This window comes from Theropithecus gelada, chromosome 13, assembly GCF_003255815.1.
Source record: "Theropithecus gelada isolate Dixy chromosome 13, Tgel_1.0, whole genome shotgun sequence".
Lineage (NCBI taxonomy): Eukaryota > Metazoa > Chordata > Mammalia > Primates > Cercopithecidae > Theropithecus > Theropithecus gelada.
In genome coordinates, this window is record NC_037681.1 from 106,697,442 (window position 1) to 106,722,530 (window position 25,089).

A 25,089-nucleotide genomic window follows, 5' to 3' on the forward strand; every position below is an offset into this window, starting at 1 on the left:
GTTTTGCTTCGTTTTTGTTTTTTCGTAACACATCAATAGGAAGCAAGTCAGCTTACAGCTGATAGCAGAACATTCAGCAAAATGCAAATCATCTATTAACACAACTCGATGCTTACGGCGGTGCCTTCCCGTCTTTCTTTCTGGTAATAGGATACTGTGCAATCCATCACCATCTGCGTGACTTTGGCTTACCATGTAACCCTACTACGCCCCAGTTTCCTCATTAGTAAATGGGAACACCTAGAGCACCTACCGCAAATAGATTGTGAGGCCTTGAAATGCTCAGGCAGGGCACACAGCGGCGCCCAGGTCGCAGGCTCCGCGAAGGCTCTCCTCCTGGCCTGGCTTGCCTGGTACCCTCGGCGCCAACGGCTTAACTGTCGCCGCGGGATGACCCAGGGTTTTTGAGGGACCTACGGGTGTATTATTTTCTTGTTTACTTCTTTTTCTTTTTTTTTTTTGAGAAGGAGTCTTCACTCTGTTGCTCAGGCTGGAGTGCATTGGCGCGATCTCGGCCCACTGCAACCTCCGCCTCCCGGATTCAAGCGATTCTCCTGCCTCAGCCTCCGGAGTAGCACGTGCCTCCAGGCCCGGCTAATTTTTGTATTTTTAGTAGAGATGAGGTTTCACCATGTTGGCCAGGCTGGTCTCGAACTCCGGACCTCAGGTGATCCGCCTGCCTCGGCCTCCCAAAGTGTTGGAATTGCAGGCATGAGCCACTGCGCCCAGCCCTTTTTTTTTTTTTTTCTATTTTTTTCTGACCACTGGGTTCACGTCACAGTGTGTAAAATTCTCAAGTCCTTTTACAAAAGTCAAAATCAGGAATTCATGATTAGGACAGGGACAAACGGCTGGGTGTGGTGGCTCATGCCTGTAATTCCAAAATTTTGGGATGCCGAAGTGGGAGTATCGCTGGAGCCAGAAATTTGAGACCAGCCTGGGCAATACAGTGAGACATCCTCTCTACGAGAAAAAAAATACATTTAAAAAGAAAGAAAGAGCCGGGTGCGGTGGCTCACGCCGGTAATCCCAGCACTTTCAGAGGCCCAAGCGGTCGGATCACGAGGTCAGGAGTTTGAGACTAGCCTGGCCAACATGACGAAACCCCGTCTCTACTAAAAATACAAAAAATTCACTGGACTTGATGGCCAGCGCCTGTAATCTCAACTACTTGGGAGGCTGAGGCAGGAGAATCGCTTAAACCTGGGAGGCGGAGGTTGCAGTGAGCTGAGATCGAGCCACTGCAGTCCAACCTCCATCTCAAACACACAGACACACACACACACACACACAAAACAAAACAAAACAAAAAACAGGGACCAATGGTGGTCCAACCACATGATGGAGTGTTACTGAGCAATCCAAGGGAAGCTCTGTAGCTCCCCAACATAGCTGGATCATAAAGTAAATATGCCCAGTGAAAGAGGCCAGGGACTCTGTATGATTCCATTTATATAAGACTCTAAGAAGTGCAAACTAATCTATAGTGACTGAGAGATCAGTTGATTTTTGTGGGGGTTCTCTGGGAGGAAGAGGTTATCTTTGGGGCTGGGTAGATTCTTTAAAAAAATTTTTTTTTTTTTTGAGGCAGGATCTCTGTCGCATAGGTTGGATTGTAGTGCGCAATCACTACTCCTCTCAGGCCCAAATAATCCTCCTGCCTCAGCCTCCTGAATAGCACACCACCATGCCCAGCTAATTTTTAAATTTTTTTTGTGGAGATGTGGTCTCTCTATGTTGCCAAGGCTAGTCTTGAACTCCTGACCTCAAGTGATCCTCCTGCCTCAGGCCTCCCAAAGTGCTGGGATTATAGGTGTGAGCCACCATGCTGGGCCCAGATCTCTTCTCTTGATTGTGGTGATGGCTTCATGGGTGTATATATTACAGGAAAGGATCCGGATTCAGACCCTAACGGAGGGTTCTTGGATCTCGTGCAAGAAAGGATTTAGGGTGAATCCGCAGTGCAAAGTAAAAGCAAGTTTATTAAGAAAGTAAAGTAGCCAAGGCCGGGCGCGGTGGCTCAAGCCTGTAATCCCAGCACTTTGGGAGGCCGAGACGGGCGGATCACGAGGTCAGGAGATCGAGACCATCCTGGCTAATACGGTGAAACCCCATCTCTACTAAAAAATACAAAAAAAAAAACCTAGCAGGGCGAGGTGGTGGGCGCCTGTAGTCCCAGCTACTCGGGAGGCTGAGGCAGGAGAATGGCGTAAATCCGGGAGGCGGAGCTTGCAGTGAGCTGAGATCCGGCCACTGCACTCCAGCCTGGGTGACAGAGCGAGACTCCGTCTCAAAAAAAAAAAAAAAAAAAAAAACACACACACACACAAAATAAAGTAATGAAAGTACAGCTACTCCATAGACAGAGTAGGGTGTTCCTGAAAGAGGAGGAACGCGTCCATCCTGGCTACAATGCTTGTTTACATATAGGATAAAAAGATTATGGGGAGATGTGCTCTGCTACAAGGGTTTGTGATAAAGGATTAATTTTATTAATTACTATATTTTGCAAGAAGCAATATTATCTTTAAAGCAAAATTAGGAATGCCTGTATTCTCCAGTTATTAGGATATTAGGACACTCCCAAGTCTGGATCTGTTTAGTAAACATTATCTCTCTGTTCCCTTAACCGGAGACATCTAGAGGCTAGGAATATCTAACTTCCTAGGAATGCAGCCTGTCAAGTCCCAGCCTCATTTTCCTAACCTTCAGTGGAGTTGGTCTGGTTCTAACGCCTCTGACATATACCTCAAGTCAGAATTCAGTAAATTGCTGTGTTGTGTTGTGTTGTATTGTATTCTAAGACGGAGTTTCACTCTTGTTGCCCAGGCTGGAGTGCAATGGCGCGATCTCGGCTCACTGCAACCTCCACCTTCCGGGTTCAAGCGATTCTCCTGCCTCAGCCTCCTGAGTAGCTGGGATAACAGGCTCGTGCCACCGCAGCTAATTTCTGTATTTTTAGTAGAGACGGGGTTTCGCCATGTTGACCAGGCTGGTCTCGAATCCTGACTCAGGTGATCCGCCCGCCTCCGCCTCCCAAAGTGCTGGAATTACAGGCGTGAGCCACAGCGCCTGGCCTAAATTCCACACTTTAAACATGTAGTTTGTTGTATGTCAATTATACCTCAATGGAACAGTTCAAACAAGCAAACAAGTTCAAGGCAGGTCCTGAGGTTAGAGCTTTATTAGCTTCATGGTAAATCCGCTCCTACCGGGCATTTGCGTTTTCATGGTAGCAAGAACCCTCTAACAGTAGAATTAGGGCCGTCAAGGGGATGATTTGGGAATGTTGCCTAGTTTTCCTGCGCAGGATTGTCAGCCTCCAAGCCGCGGAGACTGTGGGAAACGACCTCGCGATGGTGGTTTCCAGGCACAAATCTGGGGCCGAATGACAGCTTCTTTTTCTTTTATTTTATTATTTCATTTTGAGACGGAGTTTCGCTCTTGTTGCATAGGCCGGAGTGCAATGGCGCGATCTTGGCTCACTGCAACCTTCGCCTCCGCCTCCCGGGTTCAAGCGATTCTCCTGCCTCAGCCTCCCAAGTAGCTGGGATTACAGGCATGCGCCACAACGTCTGGCTAATTTTGTATTTTTAGTAGAGATGTTGTTTCTCCATGTTGGTCATGCTGGTCTTGAACTCCCGACCTCAGGTGATCCACCCGACTCGGCCTCCCAAAGTGCTGGGATTACAGGCGTGAGCCACCGCGCCCGGCCTGACAACTTTTATCCAGAAAACTGGATAAAACTTTACTGTCGCCAGTAAAGGTTCCTGCGTCAGTAAACTGTAAACGACGGCAGGCCCACAGAAGGTTCTCAGGGGCGGGAAAACCGCTACAGGAACAGCACCGCCCACAAATTTCCTGCAGCGTGATTTGTCCCCAGCGGCGACTCGTAGAGCGTTCGGGGCTCCCTACCAGCCCCTCTCCTGATTGGCCGTGTGCCGCGCGCTCGAGCGTGCCTGGCGCCTGCGCTGGAAGACTCTGCCGATAGCGGCGATGTCCGGCAGGTCTAAGCGGGAGTCTCGCGGTTCCACCCGCGGGAAGCGAGAGTCCGAGTCGCGGGGCAGCTCCGGTCGCGTCAAGCGGGAGCGAGATCGGGAGCGGGAGCCTGAGGCGGCAAGCTCCCGGGGCAGCCCTGTGCGCGTGAAGCGAGAGGTCGAGTCGGCGAGCGTGCGCGAGGCCCAGGCTTCTGTTGTCCCGTTTGTGCGGGTGAAGCGGGAGCGCGAGGTCGATGAGGACTCGGAGCCTGAGCGGGAGGTGCGAGGTGCGCGGGGCCGGGCCGGGCTAGGCGCGAGAGCCTCTTTTTTTCGCGTTCTTTTTTCTTGTCTCTCTAATCTTCCGCCAGGTCCCTGCGCCGGGTTTGGCGGGGGAAGGGTGGGGTTGGCGCGGGAGGGGTGGGGTTGGAGGGGAGAAGAGGAGGGAACCAGACTCCATGGTTCTGCTGTTCGACTTGTTCTGATGAAGACAGTATTCATCTCAACCGTATATTATTTATTTTTCTATTTCTCTTTTCTTTTCTTTTTTTTTTTTTTTGAGATGAAGTCTCACTGTGTCACCCAGGATGGAGTGCAGTGGCGCGATCTCGGCTCCTGCAACCTCTGCCTCCCGGGTTCGAACGATTATGCTACCTCAGCCTCCCAAATAGCTGGGATTACAGGCGCCCGACACCACGCCTGGCGAATTTTTTGTATTTTTAGTAGAGAAGGGGTTACACCGTGTTAGCCAGGATGGTCTTGATCTCCTGACCTCGTGATCCTCCCGCCTCGGCCTCCCAAAGTACTGGGATTACAGGCGTGAGCCACCGTGCCCGGCCAACCGTATGGTATTTCTAACTATAACAGTCATAACAATAGCAGTTTCCCTTCATCGAATGCCTGATGTGGGGGCTCAGTGCTGATTTTACAAGTGTTACTTCCTTCCATTTTAAAAAAGAATTTTTTTTTTTCGTTTTAAAATAGAGGCAAGTCTTGTTATGTTGCCTAGGCTGGTCTCGAACTCCTGGGCTCAAGTTTTCCACTGGCCTCGGCCTCCCAAAGTGCTGGGATTACAGGCGTGAGCCACTGTGCACAGCTTTCCTTCAGTTTTTACAAAACCTCTAAGGTCTTGTAATTTCTGTAATCAAGATATTCAGAATGCCTGAGCAATAGGCACCTGCACTAAAGTATGAATTATGTAGCACTTTTTAAGCTGAATAAAGTCTGGAGACAATTCTCCATTAGTCTCTTGAGTTTGTGCACATACTGCGATCATTGCCTGACTGCCTTTGCTCCTAGACTCTCCTTAAGGATGTTCGTGTAGTGGGCAGCCTTGGAAGATAGAAGTGGTGTCTCCCTACAAAACAAGGAGGAGACAAGGGCACAATCCATTATAAAAGATTTGGAGCAGGGTGTGGTGGCTCACACTTGTAATCGCAGCTACTCTGTAGGATGAGGTGGAGTTCAAGACTAGGATAGGCAACAGAGTGAGACCTCGTTTAAAAAAATGGTTAATGGTTCAGATTCTCTAAGCTCAGGGTTACTCTCCTGTAAGGCAACTCACTGTGTGCATGGGTTCTCCTCACTTTGCCTTGTAGAAATTCACTTGGGAAACTGATACCAAGGCTATATTCTGGCTACTGTCATTGCTGTAATAAATTGCCCTTCATTTCGGGCCAGGTAGTGACATGCTTTCCATCAGCATTCGTAAAACTGTGACAGGCTAACTTGTTAGCTTGCAAGTAGGGTAAGATCTGAGACCCCCTTAAGTTTTTTGACAAGTGGTAGATTTATAGATACACATGTACATTCTTCTTTTTTTTTTTTTGAGACAGTTTCACTCTTGTTGTCCAGGCTGGAGTGCAATGGCACGATTTCAGCTCACTGCAACTTCTGCCTACCGGATTCAAGCGATTCTCCTGTCTCAGCCTCCCAAGCAGCTGGGATTACAGGTGCATGCCACCACACCTGGCTAATTTTTGTATTTTTAGTAGAAACGGAGTTTCATTATATTGGTCAGGCTGGCCTCGAACTCCTGACCTCAGGTGAGCTGCCTGCATCTGCCTCCCAGAGTGCTGGGATTACAGGCATGAGCCACCCGCCCCAGCCACTCTTTAAACTATGTAGTACATTTGTGACCGGGCGTGGTGGCTCACACCTGTAATCCCAGCACTTTCGGAGGCTGAGGCAGGTGGATCACAAGGTCAGGAGTTTGAGACCAGCCTGGCCAACATGTTGAAACCCCATCTCTTCTAAAAGCATGAAAATTAGCTGGATGTGGTGGCATGCACCTGTAGTCCCAGCTACTCGGGAGGCTGAGGCAGGAGAATTGCTTGAATCTGGGAGGTGGAGGTTGCCGTGAGCCGAGATCGCGCCATTGCACTCTAGCCTGGGTGACAGAGCGAGACTCTGTCTCAAAAAACAAAACAAAACAAAACAAATACACAACTATATAGTAGTACATTTGTATTACAATTAGTTTATTTTAGTGCTTGTGACATTTCATATTTTTCATGCTTTATGGGATTTCTTTATGTAAAATGCAAACAGATCTTGTGTTGATTTTATGTATACCAAATGTATTCTCCTAGTTTGTGGCTTGTTCTGTTAGTGGACTTTTTTTGTTTCTTTTTTTTTGAGACAGAGTTTTGCTCATCCCCAGGCTGGAGTGCAGTGGCGTGATCTCGGCCCCCTGCAACCTCCTTCTCCCAGGTTCAAGCGATTCTCCTGCCTCAACCCCCCAAGTAGCTGGGATTACAGGCGCCCACCACCATGCCTGGCTAATTTTTGTATTTTTAGTAGAGATGGGGTTTCACCATGTTGGCCAGGCTAGTCTCAAACTCCTGACCTCAGGTGATCCGCCCATCTTGGCTTCCCAAAGTGCTGGGATTATAGGTGTGAGCCACGATGCCTGGCTAGTGGACTTGTTTTTCGATGTTGCCACCCAAACAATAGGAACTCATCTTGATTAGTTTTTCCCATTTCTATTTCTTTTCGTACTGCTAGTTGGCACTGAGTGTAGGTTTCCCATTTTCAAAGCCTGTGATGATTTTCCTTTCAGCAAAGAATGGCCGAGTGGATTCTGAGGACCGGAGGAGCCGCCACTGCCCATACCTGGACACCATTAATAGGTCAGTAGGACGGAGATGCTGAGGATAGCACAAGAACAATGGAATCTATATAGAAAGTTTTTTGACTGTACATTGAACAACACTTTCCCAAATTTTACTTCTTTTTTTTTTTTAGCTTATTTATTTATTTATTTTTTATTACACTTTTAAGTTCTAGGGTACATGTGCACAGTGTGCAGGTTTGTTACATATGTATACATATGCCATGTTGGTGTGCTGCACCCGTTAACTGGTCGTTTACATTAGGTATATCTCCTAATGCTATCCATCCCCCTTCCTCCCAAATTTAAACCTGTCTAGAGAGTTGTGCTTCTTGCCATGTTACTCTTTATTCTTTGATTGTAAGTGCTAGAACACATGTTGTTAAAGAGCTTTTAGCTTATTTTGCATTTGTATGTTGGGATAATAGGATGCATAGTATCCTAAAATAACAGTAGCACATTGAAATATTTATGGAGTATCTAGTATGTACTGGATACTCTTTTGGGTGCCTGGGATTCAGCAGAAAAAAACACAGAAATTTGTTTGAAAGATGAGGTAGTTTACCTTATCATAGCATTCTTTTCTCTGATTCCCAGGTGGCCTGTAGAATGTTTTTCAACCTATATTGTAGGGGAATGTTCTATAATAATATAATTACTCTTGTAAGAGCTGGGTGTGGTGGCCCACACCTGTAATCTCAGCCCTTTTGCAGGCCAAGGCAGGAGGATCACTTGAGGCCAGAAATTTGAGATCAGCCTGGTCAACATAACGAGACCCACCTTTTTTTTTTTTTTTTTTTTTTTTTGAGGGGGATTTTCTTTTTTGTCCCAGGCTGGAGGGCAATGGCATGATCTTGGCTTGCTGCAACCTTTGCCTTCCAGGGTCAAGCGATTCTCCTGCCTCAGCTTCCTGAGTAGCTGGGATTACAGGTGCCTGCCACCACGCCCAGCTAATTTTTGTATTTTCTTTTAGAAGAGATGGGGTTTCTTCATGTTGGCCAGGCTGGTCTTGAACTCCTGATCTCAGGTGATCCACTCACCTTGGCCTCCCAAAGTGCTGGGTTTACAGGCGTGAGCCACCGTGCCCGGCCAACGAGACCCATCTTTTAAAAAAACTTAACAAAAAAAAGTTATGACTGAGTTTTCTGGCTCGTGCCTGTAATCCCAGCACTTTGGGAGGCTGAGGCAGGCAGATTGCTTGAGCTCAGGAGTTTGAGCATCCTGGGCAACGTGGCAAAACTTCATCTCTACAAAAAACACAAAAAATTAGCCAGGTGTGGTGGTGCACTCCTGTAGTCCCAGCTTCTTGGGGGGCTGAAGCAGGAGGATTGCTTGAACCTAGGAGGTTGAGGCTGCAGTGAGCTGAGATTGTGCCACTGCACTTCAGCCTGGATGACAAAGTAAGACCCTATCTCAAAAAAAAAAAAAAACACCAAAAAAGTTATAAGGGCTGTTCATTATGGTAGGCATGAGCTACCTGTGGCTTCAGTGGCTCCTGCAATTGAAGAACTGAATTTTAAATTTTATTTAATTGAATTACAGTCAGCCTCAGTATCAGAATATGGAACCTGAAGATACAAAGGGCCAACTGTAAGGGGCTTGAACATTCTGAATTTTGGTATCTGAAGGTGTCCTAGAACCAGTGTCGTGTGGCTACTGAGGGACAGCTGTATTTTAAATTTAATTGTCAATAGTCACTTTGTCTATTGGCCTCTAATAAATTAGATACCATAGCTCTTTGGGATCATTATCAGTTAATTAAGAGTTACTATTTGAGACTAAATCTCTTTGTGGATTCAGTGGAGGTAAGGTTTTTGTTCCTTACTGCCCAGTACTCACTTTGCACTTGAATAAATAGGTCTATTTGTGTAGGTATTTTAAAATTCTTCAGGCTTTTCATTTGTTTCTGTGGATAAAAATACATTTTTAAAAAATTAATTATTTGTTTTTAGGAGAGGATCCCACTCTGTATCCCAGTCTGGAGTGCAGTGGTGGATCAGAGCTCACTGTAGCCACAAACTCCTGGGCTTAAGTAATATGTTTTTCTTTTATGCAAGGATTTTTTCACCCTTTTTATGTGCTCTCCACCTCCAGAATGCTTTTGGGGTACTGTTAACCTTAGTCTGACTTGTAGCTTTCCCTCTAGAGAAAGTGACTGCAATGAAAAGTCCTGAACTGGTTACAAACAGTAATGAGAGAGAGGCTCCTGGGTATTGTGTGTCTGATGGAGACACCTCAACGGTGCTTTGGAGCATGGCGGGTGGAGGTGAGGAATCATCAGTGTCCCCCATGGTGTATATATGGTTGGGAACTGTTTTCTGAAGGATGTTGTGTGGTATCATGGGTCATAGAGCCAACACTGCTTCATTTGAGTGCCTTCCTGCGTGTCCATCCTATTTATTTTTTTCTGTTTTGTTTCCTTAGGAGTGTGCTGGACTTTGACTTTGAGAAACTGTGTTCTATCTCCCTCTCACACATCAATGCTTACGCCTGTCTGGTGTGTGGCAAGTACTTTCAAGGTAAATGAATGTTAGGAATTATAAACTTAAGTTTTTCAAGCTAGCTGCAGTTCTGCTCCAGAGGGACTTTTTTTTTTTTTTTTTAAAAGAAAGTAAACTGTTCTCAGGAATCATATCTAATAATTTCTATTTGTTCCCAGGAAATTGAAATATTCTTAGAAAACCAATAAGAGGTTCTCTGACTGATCAGAACCTGGATATATCTGAAAGGGAGAAAGAGCTAGTCATATGAAAGATTGTAATCTCAAAGACTCTGGGTTCTCGAATCTCTAATATATGTATTTTTTTAAGTTTTAATTTTTAAAAATCATTTTGAGACAGAGTCCCACTTTGTTGCCCAGGTTGGCTCACTGCAGCCTCCGCCTCCTGGGTTCAAGCAATTTTCCTGCCTCAGCCTCTGGAGTGGCTGAGATTACAGGCACCCGCCACCATGCCTGGCTAATTTTTGTACTTTTAGTAGAGATGGGGTTTCACCATGTTGGCCAGGCTGGTCTCGAACTCCTGGCCTCAGGTAATCCACCCGTCTTGGCCTCCCAAAGTGCTGGGATTACAGGCATGAGCCACTGCCCCCAGCCTAATTTTTTTTTTTTAAGAGATGGAGTCTCACTCTGTCACCCAGGCTGCAGTGCAGTGACGTAATCTTGGCTCACTGCAGCCTCTGACTCCCAAGTTCAAGCGATTCTTCTGCCTCAGCCTCCCGAGTAGCTGGGATTATAGGCATGCACCACCACACCTGGCTAATTTTAGTATTTTTTAGTAGAGACAGGGTTTCACCATATTGGTCAGGCTGGTCTTGGACTCCTGACCTTAAGTGATCCACACTTTTTGGCCTCCCAAAGTGCTGGGATTACAGGCGTGAGCCACGGCGCACAACCACATTTTTTTTTAAAAGATGGGATTGTACTCTGTTGCCCAGGCTAGTCTTGAAACTCCTGAGCTCAAGCAGTGTGCCTGCCTGTACCTCCCAAAGTGCTGGGATTATAGATGTGAGCCATTGCACCCCGCTATCTGGCTAAATATTTTATTTTATTTTTTTTGTGGAGACAAGGCCTTATTATGTTACCCAGGCTACAATTTTTTTTTTTGAAGTATCCTTTAGCTCAGAGGACTTTTTTTATACCTTTTTTTTTTTTCTGAAAATGTGTCATTTCAACTCATTCACACCAAGCAGATGCCATGTACATAGTATAGTGGAGGATTCAAATGAGGTAAAAACAACTGGGCACAGTGGCTTACACGTGTAATCCTAGCATTTTGGAAGGCTGAGGAGGAGAATTGTGTAAAGCCAAGAGTTCAAGATCCACCTGGCTAACATAGCAAGACCCTGTCTCAAAAAAAGAGATAAAAACTATATTCTTTGCTCTTATTAGGAGCTTCTAAGGAGTCAAGGTTGACATGTGAAACAACGAGCGAGGCCGGGCGCGGTGGCTCAAGCCTGTAATCCCAGCACTTTGGGAGGCCGAGACGGGCGGATCACGAGGTCAGGAGATCGAGACCATCCTGGTGAACACAGTGAAACCCCCTCTCTACTAAAACTACAAAAAACAAGCTGGGCGAGGTGGCAGGCGCCTGTAGTCCCAGCTACTCGGGAGGCTGAGGCAGGAGAATGGCGGGAACCCGGGAGGCGGAGCTTGCAGTGAGCTGAGATCCGGCCACTGCACTCCAGCCTGGGCAACAGAGCAAGACTCCGTCTCAAAAAAAAAAAAAAAAAAAAAAAAAAAAAAGAAACAACGAGCGAGTTCTGTTAGACCATAAAGATTACTGCTGGACCGTGGCACTGAGTAAAAATAAGTGCAGTAGGAGTTAAAATGTGCAAAAATCATTGTTAGCTGGAGTGTTGATGTTGAGTTCATGAAGGAGTGGAGGTGGGACTTGAATTGGCAGGACATAGGAGTTTGAATGGTTAGGAGAGAGAGATTCTAGAAAGGAGTAGCAATATGAGAAAAGTTACATAGATACAGCATTGTCCTGAATATGGGCATTTGGAAATTCAGGACTGAGTGATGATGGACTGTCATAGGATATGTATATATTTATGTATATGTGTATTTATGCACACACATATGCATAGATGTTTCTAGTTTCATATATATAGGAAACTATGTATGTGAATATATAGTTATATATATAGAGATTATCTATATTTTATATGTGATATGTATTTTACAAATATTTGCAAAAAATAGTGAACTTTGTTTCCCCAGTCAATGTCTTATGCCATCTAGAGAAAGAAGTAACTAATGTGCTAGTCTTTCTTGCTAATTTTTTTATGAGAGAACTTCATGTGGAGGATTCATTTTATGAATGACGTAATATTTGTTTTTCGCGGATGTTAACATGTTCTGGTAGAAAATAATGAAAGGAAAAGCAAACCTGATCTGTGCCTTCTAGTATCTGCCCTTCTATTACAGCCTTTCACCCTTCCCTACAGGCCGAGGTTTGAAGTCTCACGCCTACATTCACAGTGTCCAATTTAGCCACCATGTTTTCCTCAACCTCCATACCCTCAAGTTTTACTGCCTTCCAGACAACTATGAGATCATCGATTCCTCATTGGAGGATATCACGGTGTGTGTCTAAGAGGGTTGGTTTGGGGTCCATTCTTTAATGAGCCATCCCAGGGCTCCCAGGGGACTGCCCCATCTGAGGACAGGGAAGAATCTCAGTCCTTTTGGGCATCGAGAGGCTGCTTTCCCTTTTGGGAAGAACTGGGGAAACTGAGTAAGGTCAGAATTCATAATTGCAGCCTGTAGTCTATAACTTAACTGTCATTTCTACTTGTAACATTGAGGGCTAGGACTGAAGAAATATGGGTGTATTCCGATGGGGTTTAAAGTGTTTTTGTGAAATTATTCTTCCACACTTTGAAGCAGGGATATGAATTGGTCCTGGTGTAGGACAATATTTACCAAGCTGCACACCAGCTTCTGGCTGCTTTTAACATATGATGGGACCAGAGCATCCAGCCACATATGTCTCATCTCTGGGCTCTAGTTTGTGACCTGTACCAAGAGACACTCATTGTGCTGAGCATGGGCTTTGATTAGTGTTGGGTTTTTGATTATTATTTTCCTTTTCAGCACTTGGGGCATATTCATGGTGCCAAGTGCTCTGTTTTGTTTTTGTTTTTTAGACGGAGTCTCGCTCTGTCGCCCAGGCTGGAGTGTGGTGGCACCATCACAGCTCACTGCAGCCTTGACCTCATGGGTTCAAGTGATCCTCCTACCTCAGCCTCCCACCTCAGCCTTCCAAGTAGCTAGGACTATAGGCATTACCATCATGGCCAGATAAATTTTTAAAATTTTTTGTAGAGATGGAGTCTCACTGTGTTGCCCAGGTTGGTCATGTTCTGTTTATTTTTAAGGAAATGGTGGTATTTAGTCTTTGAAATACTGCTTTTTCTACTTGTAAAAATTTTATAAGCCTATTATTAGTAGTTGAGATTAAAATAGTTATGGACAGGCTGGGTGCGGAGGCTCAAGCCTGTAATCTGAGCACTTTGGGAGGCGGAGGCAGGTGGGTCATTTGAGGTCAGGAGTTTGAGACCAGCCTGACCAACATGATGAGACCCCATTTCTACTAAAAATACAGAATTACCCTGGCATGGTGACACATGCCTGTAATCCCAGCTACTTGGGAGGCTGAGGTGGGAGAATTGCTTGAATCTGGGAGTGGGAGGTTGCAGTGAACCGAGATCGTGCCATGGCACTCCAGCCTGGGCAACAAGAGTGAAACTCCGTCTAAAAAAAAAAAGTATGGACAGTATTTATAGAGGGAGAAACTGGGCTCAATTCAGTGTTTCAAAATGAGTTTGGGATGACCTCTGTCCAGTCTGTAACATAATGACTCTGGTAACTCTGCCTGAGAAGAGTCTGATCCTGCTCTTCCAGTACCAGGGACTCGTGGAGATCCTCAGTCTCACCCAGAATGGAGGAAACTCTCCTGCTCCAAAGCTAGGTACATGTGCTGCTCCCGGGAGGTTCTCTCTGAGACCTAGACTGCCTTTAGGAACTTAATAGTTTCTGACAGTCAGTTTTCATGAGTTGACCAGATCTGAGGTCTATGAAAAGACCTGGGATTCAGTGATTTTGGGTTAGACACAGAGATCCCCTTGTAGATTAGCCATGGGAGATGATCTACCCTGTGTTACTTCAATCTTTACACCTACTGATTGGGACTTTTTCTGTGTGTGGTGGGATGTTCATGGCCAAAGTGTTCTTTGTTTTTGTAGAAATTGCTGTTCTTTGTAGACATTTCTTGTGAACTCAGCTCTTAAGCAACTTAGCATTTTCTTTTGCTTTGCAGTATGTGTTGAAGCCCACTTTCACAAAGCAGCAAATTGCAAACTTGGACAAGCAAGCCAAATTGTCCCGGGCATATGATGGTACCACTTACCTGCCGGGTATCGTGGGACTGAATAACATAAAGGCCAATGACTATGCCAACGCCGTTCTTCAGGTAAGATCAAGACGGGAACACTGAGGAAGAGAAGGACACCCAGAAGGCTGGGCACAGTGGCTCACCCCTGTAATCCCAGCACTTTGGGAGGCCAAGGTGGGTGGATTGCCTGAGGTCAGGAGTTCCAGCCAGCCTGGCCAACATGGCGGAACCCTGTCTCTACTAAAATTATAAAAATTAGCCAGGTATGGTTGTGCAAGCCTGTAATCCCACCTATTCGGCAGGCTGAGGTGGGAGAATCAACTTGAATCCGGCAGGCAGAGGTTATAGTGACCCGAGATCGTGCCACTGCACTCCAGCCTGGGGAACAGAGTGAGACTCTGTTTCAAGAAAAAATAAAAAAGAGAGGGACAGGAAATAGTATGTATACTGGCCAAGGAATTACTGCCTTTGGCCGGGCGTGGTGGCTCATACCTGTAATCACAGCCCTTTGGGAGGCCAAAGTGGGAGGATCACCTGAGGTCAGGAGTTGGAGACCAGCGTGGCCAACATGGAGAAACCCCATCTCTACTAAAAATACAAAATTAGCTGGGTGTGGTGGTGCATGCCTGTAATCCCAACTACTCGGGAGGCTGAGGCAGGAGAATCGCTTGAACCTGGGAGGTGGAGGTTGCAGTGAGCCGATATCATGCCATTGCACTCCAACCTGGGCAACAAGAGTGAAACTCCTCCATCTCAAAAAAGAAATTACTGCCTTCTTATAGAGTATAGTCAGATGATCCTCAGACACCAAGTCTTGCTAAGGACTCTACTTGAGTAATTGTTCTGCAACAGGCAGAGCATTCCTTTGCTCACTGGGCTGCTGTCAAATGGTGAGGCTTTTTCATGCCTCTGGCTCATGGCCTTTGTAACTTCCAGGGAATGCGGGACCAAGTCTGTGTTGCCTTGCAGTGTCAAGTAAGAAACATGCCAGATGCATTTTTTTTTTTTAAATGGTGTAGATGTTTGTCATGCTGGCTGATCAATGACTTTCTCTTGCCCATATGCTCATAACCCTGAAATGGAAAAGACAGAAAACCAAAGTTGTCCTATTTTCTTTTCTTTTCTTTTTTTTTTTTGTTGAGACGGAGTCTCAGTCTGTTGTCCAGGCTGGAGTGTAGTGGCGGGATCTCAGCTCACTGCAACCTCTGCTGCCTGGGTTCAGGCGATTCTCCTGCTTCAGCCCCCCGAGTAACTGGGATTACAGGCGCCTGCCACTGCGCCTGGCTGATTTTTGTAGTTCTAGTAGAGACAGGGTTTCACCATCTTGGCCAGGCTGGTCTTGAACTCCTGACCTCATGATCCACCTGCCTCAGCCTCCCAAAGTGCTGGGATTACAGGTGTGAGCCACCACGCCCGGCCAATTTTTAAATGTTGGTAAGTATAATAAGAAAACAATAATTCTACTTCACCAAGAACATGATTAAAAAATTGTAATTGTAAACACAGGCTTACTGGGGAAAAAATGTATAAATTGTGAGGGGCTGGGTACAGTGGCTCATGCCTCTAATCCCAGCTCTTGGGGAGGCCAAAGTGGCAGGGTCCCTTGAGGCCAGTAGTTTGAAACCAGCCTGGCAACATAGCGAGACCCTGTCTCTGTTTAAAAAAAAAAATTAGCTGGGCATGGTGGTGCATGCATGCCTGTGGTCCTAGCTGTTTGGGAGGCTGAGGTGGGAGGATCCTGTCAGCCCAGGAATTCGAGGCTGTTGGAGAATTTTGAGGACTTTGAGAAGTACAGGCATTACTGGTGTGAGCCACTGCACCCAAACTTGCTTCACTTCTAAAGTTGATTATTTATATTTTTTTCTTGAGTTATTGCACCTTACAGACTCCTTTCCTATGGGTTCATCTTACTGAGCTTTAAGAAATATATAATGAAGTTATGCCCTTTTCTGTTGGATATGTTGCAAATGTTTTCTGCTAGTACTTATTTGGCCTTTAAATTTTTCTAAGTGATATTTTTGTCATGAAGAATTGGACAAAAAACTGTAAAGGCGTAGTTTTTACATTTGGTGTCTGCTCTTGGTGTCATGCCTAGTCTGTGGAAAGGTCAAATTCTTAGGTAGAGAGAGACTTTTCATCAGATTGTTCCCTTTAAATCCTCTCATGGCTGCGTGAAAACTAATTTTTTTTGAGATGGAGTCTTGCTCTGTCTCCCAGGCTGGAATGCAGTGGCGCAATCTCAGCTCACTGCAACCTCTGCCTCCCAGGTTCAGGCGATTCTCCTGCCTCAGCCTCCCAAGTAGCTGGGACTACAGGTACGTGCCACCACGCCTGGCTAATTTTTTGCATTTTTAGTAGAGATGGGGTTTCATCATGTTAGCCAGGATGGTCTCGATCTCCTGATCTCGTGATCCGCTCCCCTCGGCCTCCCAGAGTACTGGGATTACAGGTGTAAGCCACCATGCCCCGCTGAGTGAAAACTTATAGGATGGACAGATAGAATTTGGATTTGGTCAGAGCTGTTAGTCTTGGCTTTCTGATGAATTTTAGCTCGTGTAGGAACGTCTCTTTATAAAAATAAATGGATGAACAAACCCTGTGTGATGATGTTTCCGCTAAAATAGGGTTGACTGGACCAGGTCATCTATCTGGAGGGTGGATAATTCTCTGAGGATGTCCAATATTATTTGTATTGTTGCTGAAGCCAGAGTGCAACATTTCTCCATAAGATAGACAACTGAGAATTAGGATAAACTTTATGCATCCTCTTGTTTTGAGAGTAAATCTCTCTTTGAAGTAATTATTCTACAAGTTGGAAGTCCTTGTTTCTTTAGCTGGGCTCAGCTCGTCAGGGCTTTCCTAATCCCCTCTACGGTTAAAGTGCTCTCTGTGTTCTTTTTGTTGTTGTTGTTTTTTTTTTGAGACAGAGTCTCGCTCTGTCGCCCAGGCTGGAGTGCAGTGGCGCGATCTCGGCTCACTGCTAGTAGCTCCGCCTCCTGGGTTCATGCCGTTCTCCTGCCTCAGCCTCCCGAGTAGCTGGGACTACAGGTGCCCGCCACCACGCCCGGCTAATTTTTTGTATTTTCAGTAGAGACGGGGTTTCACCATGTTACCCAAGATGGTCTTGATCTCCTGACCTCGTGATCTGCCCCCCTCAGCCTCCCAAAGTGCTGGGATTACAGGCATGAGCCACCGCACCCGGCCAGTGCTCTCTGTTTTGAGTTGTCTTCCTTAGAGATGCCTGAGTTTATTACGTTTAGCAGAAGCCCTTCTAGCTGACTCCCTGAATAGATGACCTTGTTTAAGGAAGAAATGTGTTCATGGTAAGCACAGTGCTGGTCAGGAAGGATCTGTGGGGATACTGCATTTTTATTTAGGGTCTGCTTGGTCCTCCTCTTCCCAGTTTTGTTTTGCTTTTTTGAGATGGAATTTCGCTCTTTTTGCCCGGGCTGGAGTGCAATGGAGCGATCTCGGCTTACTGCAACCTCTGCCCCCGCCGGGTGATTCTCCTGCCTCAGCCTCCCGACAGGCTGGAATTACAGGCACTCACCACCATGCCCAGCTAATTTTGTATTTTTAGTAGAGACGGGGTTTCACCGTGTTGGCCTGGCAGGTCTCAAACTCCTGACCTCAAATGATCCACCCGCCTTGGCCTCCCAAAGTGCTAGGATTGTGGACATGAACCACCACACCCAGACCCTGCCTCCCAGTTTTGTAGCTCAGGCTAATGAGCCTGTGTTTCTTCCTGAAACCAATACGGCTAATTTTTATCTTTCTGCTTAATGAGATCCAATTTGCTTTTATTGTCCTAAACCTTTTGACCATTTTCTCTTTTTCTTTTCTTTTTTTTTTTTTTTTTGAGATGGAGTTTTGCTGTCGTTGTCCAGGCTGGAGTGCAGTGGTGCCATTTTGGCTCACTGCAACTTCTGCCTCCTGGGTTCAAGTGATTTTTTCTTGCCTCAGCCTCCCAAGCAGCAGGGATTACAGGCACCTGCCACCACGCCTGGCTAATTTTTGTATTTTTGGTAGAGAGGGTGTTTCACCATGTTGGCCAGGCTGGTCTTGAACTCCTGACCTCAGGTGATCCTCCCGCCTCAGCCTCCCAAAGTGCTGGGATCACAGGCATGAGCCACCTCGCCTGGCCGACCATTTTCCATCATAACAGTATATTTACTTTTTAAAAAAAATTTTGGCTGGGCACGGTGGCTCAGGCATGAGAATTGCTTGAAGCCTGGAGGCAGAGGTTGCAGTGAGCCGAAATCATGCCGCTGCACTCCAGCCTGGGGGATGGAGCAAGACTCTGTCTCCAAAAATAAAAAAAAATTTCAATAAGTTTTTGTGGAACAGGTGGTTTTTGGTTACATGAATAAGTTATTTAGTGGTGATTTCTGAGATTTTGGTCACTCATCGCCCGAGCAGTGTATACTGTACCCGATGTGTAGTCTTTTATCCCTCACCCCTCCTCACACTCTTTCCCCCAAGTCCCCAAAGGTCGTTGTATCATTCTTACTCCTTTGCGTCCTCACAGCTCCCTATATTTACTTTTATGTACAATTATATGGTTTTATTATGGGAAAACATCAAATTTTAAGATAATTTTCATATTATTTTAGTGTGGAGTTGAGAGATGGGAGAACTGTGTTTCCTAGGTAGTTATTTTTGCTTCAGCCAAAATGGATGATTAAGGAAAGGGTATTTGGATTTTACCTTTCTACTCTATGAATTTAAGTATTGTCACAGCATAATTAGAGTAACAAAAGGAAATTGTTGAATAAGTTGATAGAGATTTGAATACCTGTGGGTTTTTTTTTGTTTTGTTTTAACCTTCTTTGTGGTATCCACATCAGCAAAGTGTCAGTAGAACTGTAGGTCATATGAAACTCAATATTAATGATATTTCTGTAATGTGAGCCTGGGTAGGATTCTCCAAGGGTCGATTTACTTTGGCTCTTTAAGGCCATCACAGGCACATCACAAGATTCTGTTAGAACTTTAGTTGGAAGAGCTTGGCTCAAGGGGTCCTACAAAGGGACTTTGGGTTAATCGGAGTGTTTGATTTTCAGGCTCTATCTAATGTTCCTCCTCTCCGGAACTACTTTCTGGAAGAAGACAATTATAAGAACATTAAGCGTCCTCCAGGGGATATCATGTTCTTGTTGGTCCAGCGTTTTGGAGAGCTGATGAGAAAGCTTTGGAACCCTCGAAATTTCAAAGCACATGTGTCTCCCCATGAGATGCTTCAGGCGGTTGTACTTTGCAGTAAGAAGACTTTTCAGATCACCAAACAAGGTAAGAACAAGTCATCTGTGTTTCAGGACAACAAAACTAGTTTGATGAACAAATTTATTTCTACTTGGCAGTGAATTTTTTTTAAATTAATTAATTTAATTTTATTTTTTTGAGATGGAGTCTCACTCTGTCACCCAGACTGGAGTACAATGGCATGGTCTCGGCTCACTGCAGCCTCCGCCTCCAGGGTTCAAGTGATTCTCCCACCTCAGCCTCCCGAGTAGCTGGGACTACAGGCACGTGCCACCATGCCCGGCTTATTTTTGTATTTTTAGCAGAGACGGGGTTTCACTATGTTGGCCAGGCTGATCTCGAACTCCTGACCTCGTGATCCACCCTACTCGACCTCCCAAGTTCTGGGATTACAGGCATGAGCCACTGCGCCTGGCCTTTTTTTGTTTTGTTTTGTTTTGTTTTTTTAAGAGACAGAGTCTTGCTCTTTTGACTAGGCTGGAGTACAGTGGTGGGATTTGTAGCTCACTGCAGCCTTGAACTTCTGGACTGAAGGGATCCTCTTGCCTCAGCTTCAGGTAGCTGTGATTATAGGCGTGAGCCACTGTACCCAGCTGCAGTGAATCTTGAGAGTAGCCAGGAGTGTCCAGTGGATTGTGTGGTTAGGTTCCTCATTCTTCTCTGACCAGTCTGCCCTGCTAAGAGTCCCAGGAGATTGTAGCTGAATAGAAAGTCGGTCTTATTTGGTAAATTAAACTGTATGGCTTAGGGGAATACCAGGAGACTGGGAAAGACACTAGCTTTTATTAAACACCTGTCACCTATCCTCATTTTTTCATGTCCCGCATTAGGGTATTCTGATGATTTTTTTTTTTTGAGACCGAGTCTTACTCCATTGCTCAGGCTGGAGTGCAGTGGTATGATCTGTGCTCACTGCAACCTCTGCCTCCCGGGTTCAAGGGATTCTCCTGCCTCAGCCTCCCAAGTAGTTGGGATTACAGATGCCCGCCAACGTGCCCAGCTAATTTTTGTATTTTTAGTAGAGAAGGGGTTTCACCATGTTGGCCAGGCTGGTCTTGAACTCCTGACCTCAAGTGATTCACCCGCTTTGGCCTCCCAGAGTGCTGGGATTATGGGTGTGAGCCACTGCACCCAGCCTCTGATGAACTATTTTGACTGTTTTTATCTCTCCAGACCCAATGTGTTACTGCCTTATGAGTAAGGCGGACAGTGTAACTTTGTACCTGAATCTCATATCATATCGTCTAGCATCCATATTAGTTTGTTCAACGTTCACTCATGGTGCTAGGTTTTAGAGCGGCAGGGATAAAATACAAGATTTTTCTCTTTGAAGAACTCACAGTCTAGTGGGGAAATAAAGTTATGTAGAAAGATTGAGTGTGCTGGCACAAGCCTGTGGTCTGAGCTATTTGGGAGGCTGAGGCAGGTTGCTTGAGCCCAGGAGTTCAAGGCTACAGTGAGCTATGATCACACCACTGCACTCCAGCTGGGTAATGGAGGAAGACCCTCTCTTTAAAAATAAGTAAGCAGGCTGGGCGTGGTGGCTCACGCCTGTAATCCCAGCACTTTGGGAGGCCGAGGCGGGTGGATCACAAGGTCAGGAGATCGAGATCATCCTGGCTAACACGGTGAAACCCCGTCTCTACTAAAAATAGAAAAATTAGCCGGGCGTGGTGCCGGGCGCCTTGGGATGCTCAGGCAGGAGAATGACGTGAACCCAGGAGGCGGAGCTTGCAATGAGCCGAGATTGCGCCACTGTACTCCAGCCTGGGTGACAGAGCCAGACTCCGTCTCAAAAAAAAAAAAAAAAGACCATCCTGGCTAACATGGTGAAACCCCGTCTCTACTAAAAATACAAAAAACTAGCCGGGCGTGGTGGCGGGCGCCTGTAGTCCCAGCTACTCGGAGGCTGAGGCAGGAGAATGGCGTGAACCTGGGAGGCGGAGCTTGCAGTGAGCCGAGATCGCGCCACTGCACTCCAGCCTGGGTGACACAGCGCGAGACCCTGTCTCAAAAAAAAAAAAAAAAAAAAAAAAAAAAAAACNAATGGCACGATCTTGGCTCACTGCAACCTCTGTCTCCCAGAATCAAGTGATTCTCCTGCCATAGCCTCCTGAGTAGCTGGGACTACAGGCATGTGCCACCATGCCTGGCTAATTTTTTTGTATTTTTAGTAGAGATGGGGTTTCACGGTGTTAACCATGCTGGTCTCAATCTCCTGACCTCGTGATCCGCCCGCCTCAGCCTCCCAAAGTGCTGGGATTACAGGCGTGAGCCACCGCGCCTGGCTCAACTATCTTTTTTTAGAAAAGGTAATTACAGGTGTTAAGTGCTGTGCTATGGGAGGGGAGCATGGAGTAAGGACCCCCTCAACTGAACATGTGGGAGGTAGATAAGAGGTCAGAGTGGAGGAAGAGACCCTGAGTTTTAGGTAGATGTGGAGGCAGGTTGGGATGGGGAGTGAACATTCCAGGTAGAGAGGACATGGTGGGCAGAAGAGAAAAGTGCCTGGCATAGACAGACTGCAAGTAGCGGGACCCTTGGACTGCAGGGGTCAATGGAGAGCCAAGGTGTAGCTCCTGAGGGAGGGACCAGATGGCCTGGTTTCTAAGCCACCATAAAGAGCTTGGATTATATCCTGACAATAGCTGGAGTCATTGAAGGCTTTTTTTTTTTTTTTCCCCCCCCCGGAGAGGGAGTCTCACTCTGTTGCCCAGCCTGGAGTGCAGTAGTGTGATCTCGGCTCACTGCAGCTTCTGTCTCCCGGGTTCAAGCAATTCTCCTGCCTCAGCCTCTCGAGTAGCTGGGAATACAGGCACCTGCCACCATACCTGGCTAATTTTTTGGTATTTTTAGTAGAGACGGGGTTTCACTATGTTGGTCAGGCTGGTGTTGAACTCCTTACCTCAGGTGATCCGCCTGCCTCGGCCTCCCAAAGTACTGGGATTACAGGCGTGAACCACTATGCCCGGCCTCATTGAAGGCTTTTAACAAAGATGTGACATCAGACTTAATTTGTTTTAAAAACATTATTCTAGCTGGGCATGGTCATTCACACCTGTAATCCCAGCACTTTGGGAGGTCGAGGTGGGTGGATCGCTTGAGCCCAGGAGTTCGAGACCATCCTGCACAACATAGTGAGACCCTGTATCTATAACAAGTTTTTAAAAATTACCCAGGCATGGTGGTGTGTACCTGTAGTTCCAGCTACTTGAGAGGCTGAGGTTGGAGGATCGCGCGAGCCTAGGAGGTAGAGGCTGTAGTGAGCCATGTTAGCTCCACTGTACTCCAGTCTGGGCAACAGAGTGAGACCTCTATCTGTAAAATAAAAAGAAAAACATTATTCTGGCTGAGGATTGACTTAGAGGGGAAGTCGAGTAGTGGCTTTTAAGAGTTTCTTAAAAGCCTATTTCTCCTTAGTTAAGGAGGAATCAAAAATGATAAGGAATGGGGCCCATGGAGCACTTGGTTCAGGGTTAGTAGGAAATAAGATACACTTCGGGTTGGATAATATATATTGATCAGAAGCCCTATGATTTAGTCTCAGCCGAGCAGAAGTTATAAGCTATTTGGGCTTGGCAATTGATGGTGTTTAGTAGTTTACAACATGGCCAATAAAATCTTAATCTGGGGCCAGGCACCCTGGCTCATGCCTGTAATCCCAGTACTTTGGGAGGCCGAAGTGGGAGGATTGGTTGAGCCCAAGAGTTCAAGACCAGCCTGAGCAACATAGGGAGACTCCCTCTTGACAAAAAATCGAAAAGTTAGCCGGGCATGATGGCACACGCCTGTAGTCCCAGCTACTTGGGAAACTGAGGTGGAAGGATTCCTTGGGCCTGGGAGGCAGAGCTTGCAGTGAGCTGAGGTTGTGTCACTGCACTCCAGCCTAGGTGACAGAGTGAGACCCTGTGTCGGGAAAAAAAAATCTGGGTGCCTCACCCTTCTAAACAGTTGACAGCCTGTTTGTGTGCTTTGTAGGACCATCTAATTCCCAGGAACTAGGTGGCTAGGTTATCTTGTGTTTATAGGGACATTTCTGTTTCTGGACCAACTCTCTGAGCTCCCAGGGTTTTATATTAAGGCTGCAACAAAGGAAACAATTTTTGCTGAGAATGATGTTTTTGTGGACCGTGAATGGATGGATCAATGTCAGCATTCACTGTGTTCCACAGGTGACTTCTGGCCTGAAGGTGGATAGTGGGGCCTATCAGCTTTTGGCAGTTTGGAAAGTTACGGCATAATTGGGTTGTAGAGTTGCAGAAAAATCAGTTGAGAATGAATATGTCTAGTTTCTTCTATCACAGCCACTGTTGGCTATGATAGTTACGATGTCACATAAACATGATTTCCTCCATCTCTGAGACCTAGTAGGTTATTACTTGCCTAGCGTTTAGATGTGTGAAGTGTTTCTTGCTGTGGTAGTTTGTTGTCATGTAAAAGCATTCTATGTATGGAATAAAAAGAAAATCATCTATGGAGTTGTCAGGGATCTCTGGGTTTAGGGAAATGAAATCGAGGAAGATATACTATAGTCTTTGACATTTTAATTGGGTGAGCAAAGAGGAACTAAATAGAAGCAAATCTTAGTTGATGAGAAAGTAAACATTAGGCTGAGGTGGGAGAATCGCTTGAACCCTGGAGGGGAGGTTGTAGTGAGCTGAGATCATGCCACTGCACTCCAACCTGGGCAACAGAGCGAGATTCTGTCTCAAAAAAAAAAAGTAGCCATTATCCCAGAAATGTCTGAGTGGCAGGCTCTGTAGACAGCATTTTCATGGAATATTGTCAATCTGCTTGTTTCCAGAACCCCTTGTTCTGTATGCCTTTTCAGTCTGTATGCTAGTCACTTTCCTACAAGATAGGAATCTTTGTGAGCTACAGAAGGGAAGAAGAAAGTGTGAGCTCACTCTGGAGAGAAGTGGATGTTAAAAGGTCATATTCATTTGTTTTGGTCATCCCTGAGTGATGCAATACAGTCCTGGTATGAATCAGATAGCCTATGGAGAGAGTCAAGATCAGAAGAGTTAGAGCTTGACCTTGAGGAGTGCCAGCATTTAATGATGAGATAGAGGAGGATGCACAGGAGTTGTGATGGGATGGCATGGCCAGAGAGGAAGGGGGAGAATCAGGAATGCCAACCAGTGCATGGTTTCAGTTAACTCTAATGCCACTTAGCTTCAACGTTTTCTATCCTTCCTTTTTTTCCAGGAGATGGAGTCGACTTTCTGTCTTGGTTTCTGAATGCTCTGCACTCAGCTTTGGGGGGCACAAAGAAGAAAAAGAAGAGTAAGTCATTTACTGATTAAAAAAAAAAAGCAGCTCTTTTGTTCCCTTTCAAAAACTTTGCGTCTGGGCGAGATGGCTCATGCTTATAATCCTCTTTGAGAGGCTGAGGTGGGTGGATTACCTGAGGTCAGGAGTTTGAGACCGGCCTGGCCAACATGGTGAAACCCCATCTCTACCAAAAATACAAAAGTTAGCCAGGTGTGGTGGCTGTAGTCCCAGCGACTTGTGGGGCTGAGGCAACTTCTCATTCTTTTGTTAACTCTTTATCTGGGGTAGGGTGGTATCTGTTTTATACATAAACTAAATGTTCTTTCCGAATAGGCCCCTCTGCATAGTTTTTGCTAGAATATGGTTATAGTCACAATGATATTTTATGTATTTTTTGAGACGGAGTCTTGCTCTGTCACTCAGGCTGGAGTGCAGTGGCACGGTCTCAGTTCATGGTAGCCTCCATCTCCTAGGTTCAAGCAGTTCTCCTCCCTCAGCCTCCCAAGAGTAGCTGGGATTACAGGCACCTACCACCATGCTCAGCTAATTTTTGTATTTTTAGTAGAGA

At 46.0% G+C, this 25,089-nt stretch overlaps 1 protein-coding gene across 8 annotated transcripts in view; it reads left to right on the forward strand.

The window, feature by feature from the left end:
• Nucleotides 1-25,089, forward strand: part of USP39 (ubiquitin specific peptidase 39) — a 48,292-nt gene that overhangs the window by 9,307 nt on the left and 13,896 nt on the right. For 4 of the 8 annotated variants that reach the window (XM_025354705.1, XM_025354707.1, XM_025354706.1 and 1 more), the window contains exons 1-7: nt 3,893-4,264; nt 7,036-7,105; nt 9,511-9,605; nt 12,037-12,173; nt 13,911-14,063; nt 19,049-19,274; nt 24,456-24,533. In XM_025354705.1, the coding sequence (XP_025210490.1) occupies nt 3,997-4,264; nt 7,036-7,105; nt 9,511-9,605; nt 12,037-12,173; nt 13,911-14,063; nt 19,049-19,274; nt 24,456-24,533 (1,027 nt within the window). In that variant the 5' untranslated portion in view covers nt 3,893-3,996. Of the gene's footprint in view, nt 1-108; nt 137-3,892; nt 4,265-7,029; nt 7,106-9,510; nt 9,606-12,016; nt 12,174-13,910; nt 14,064-19,048; nt 19,275-24,455; nt 24,534-25,089 lie in introns of those variants that run through there. The other 4 variants (XM_025354708.1, XM_025354710.1, XM_025354713.1 and 1 more) reach the window with 4 other exon arrangements.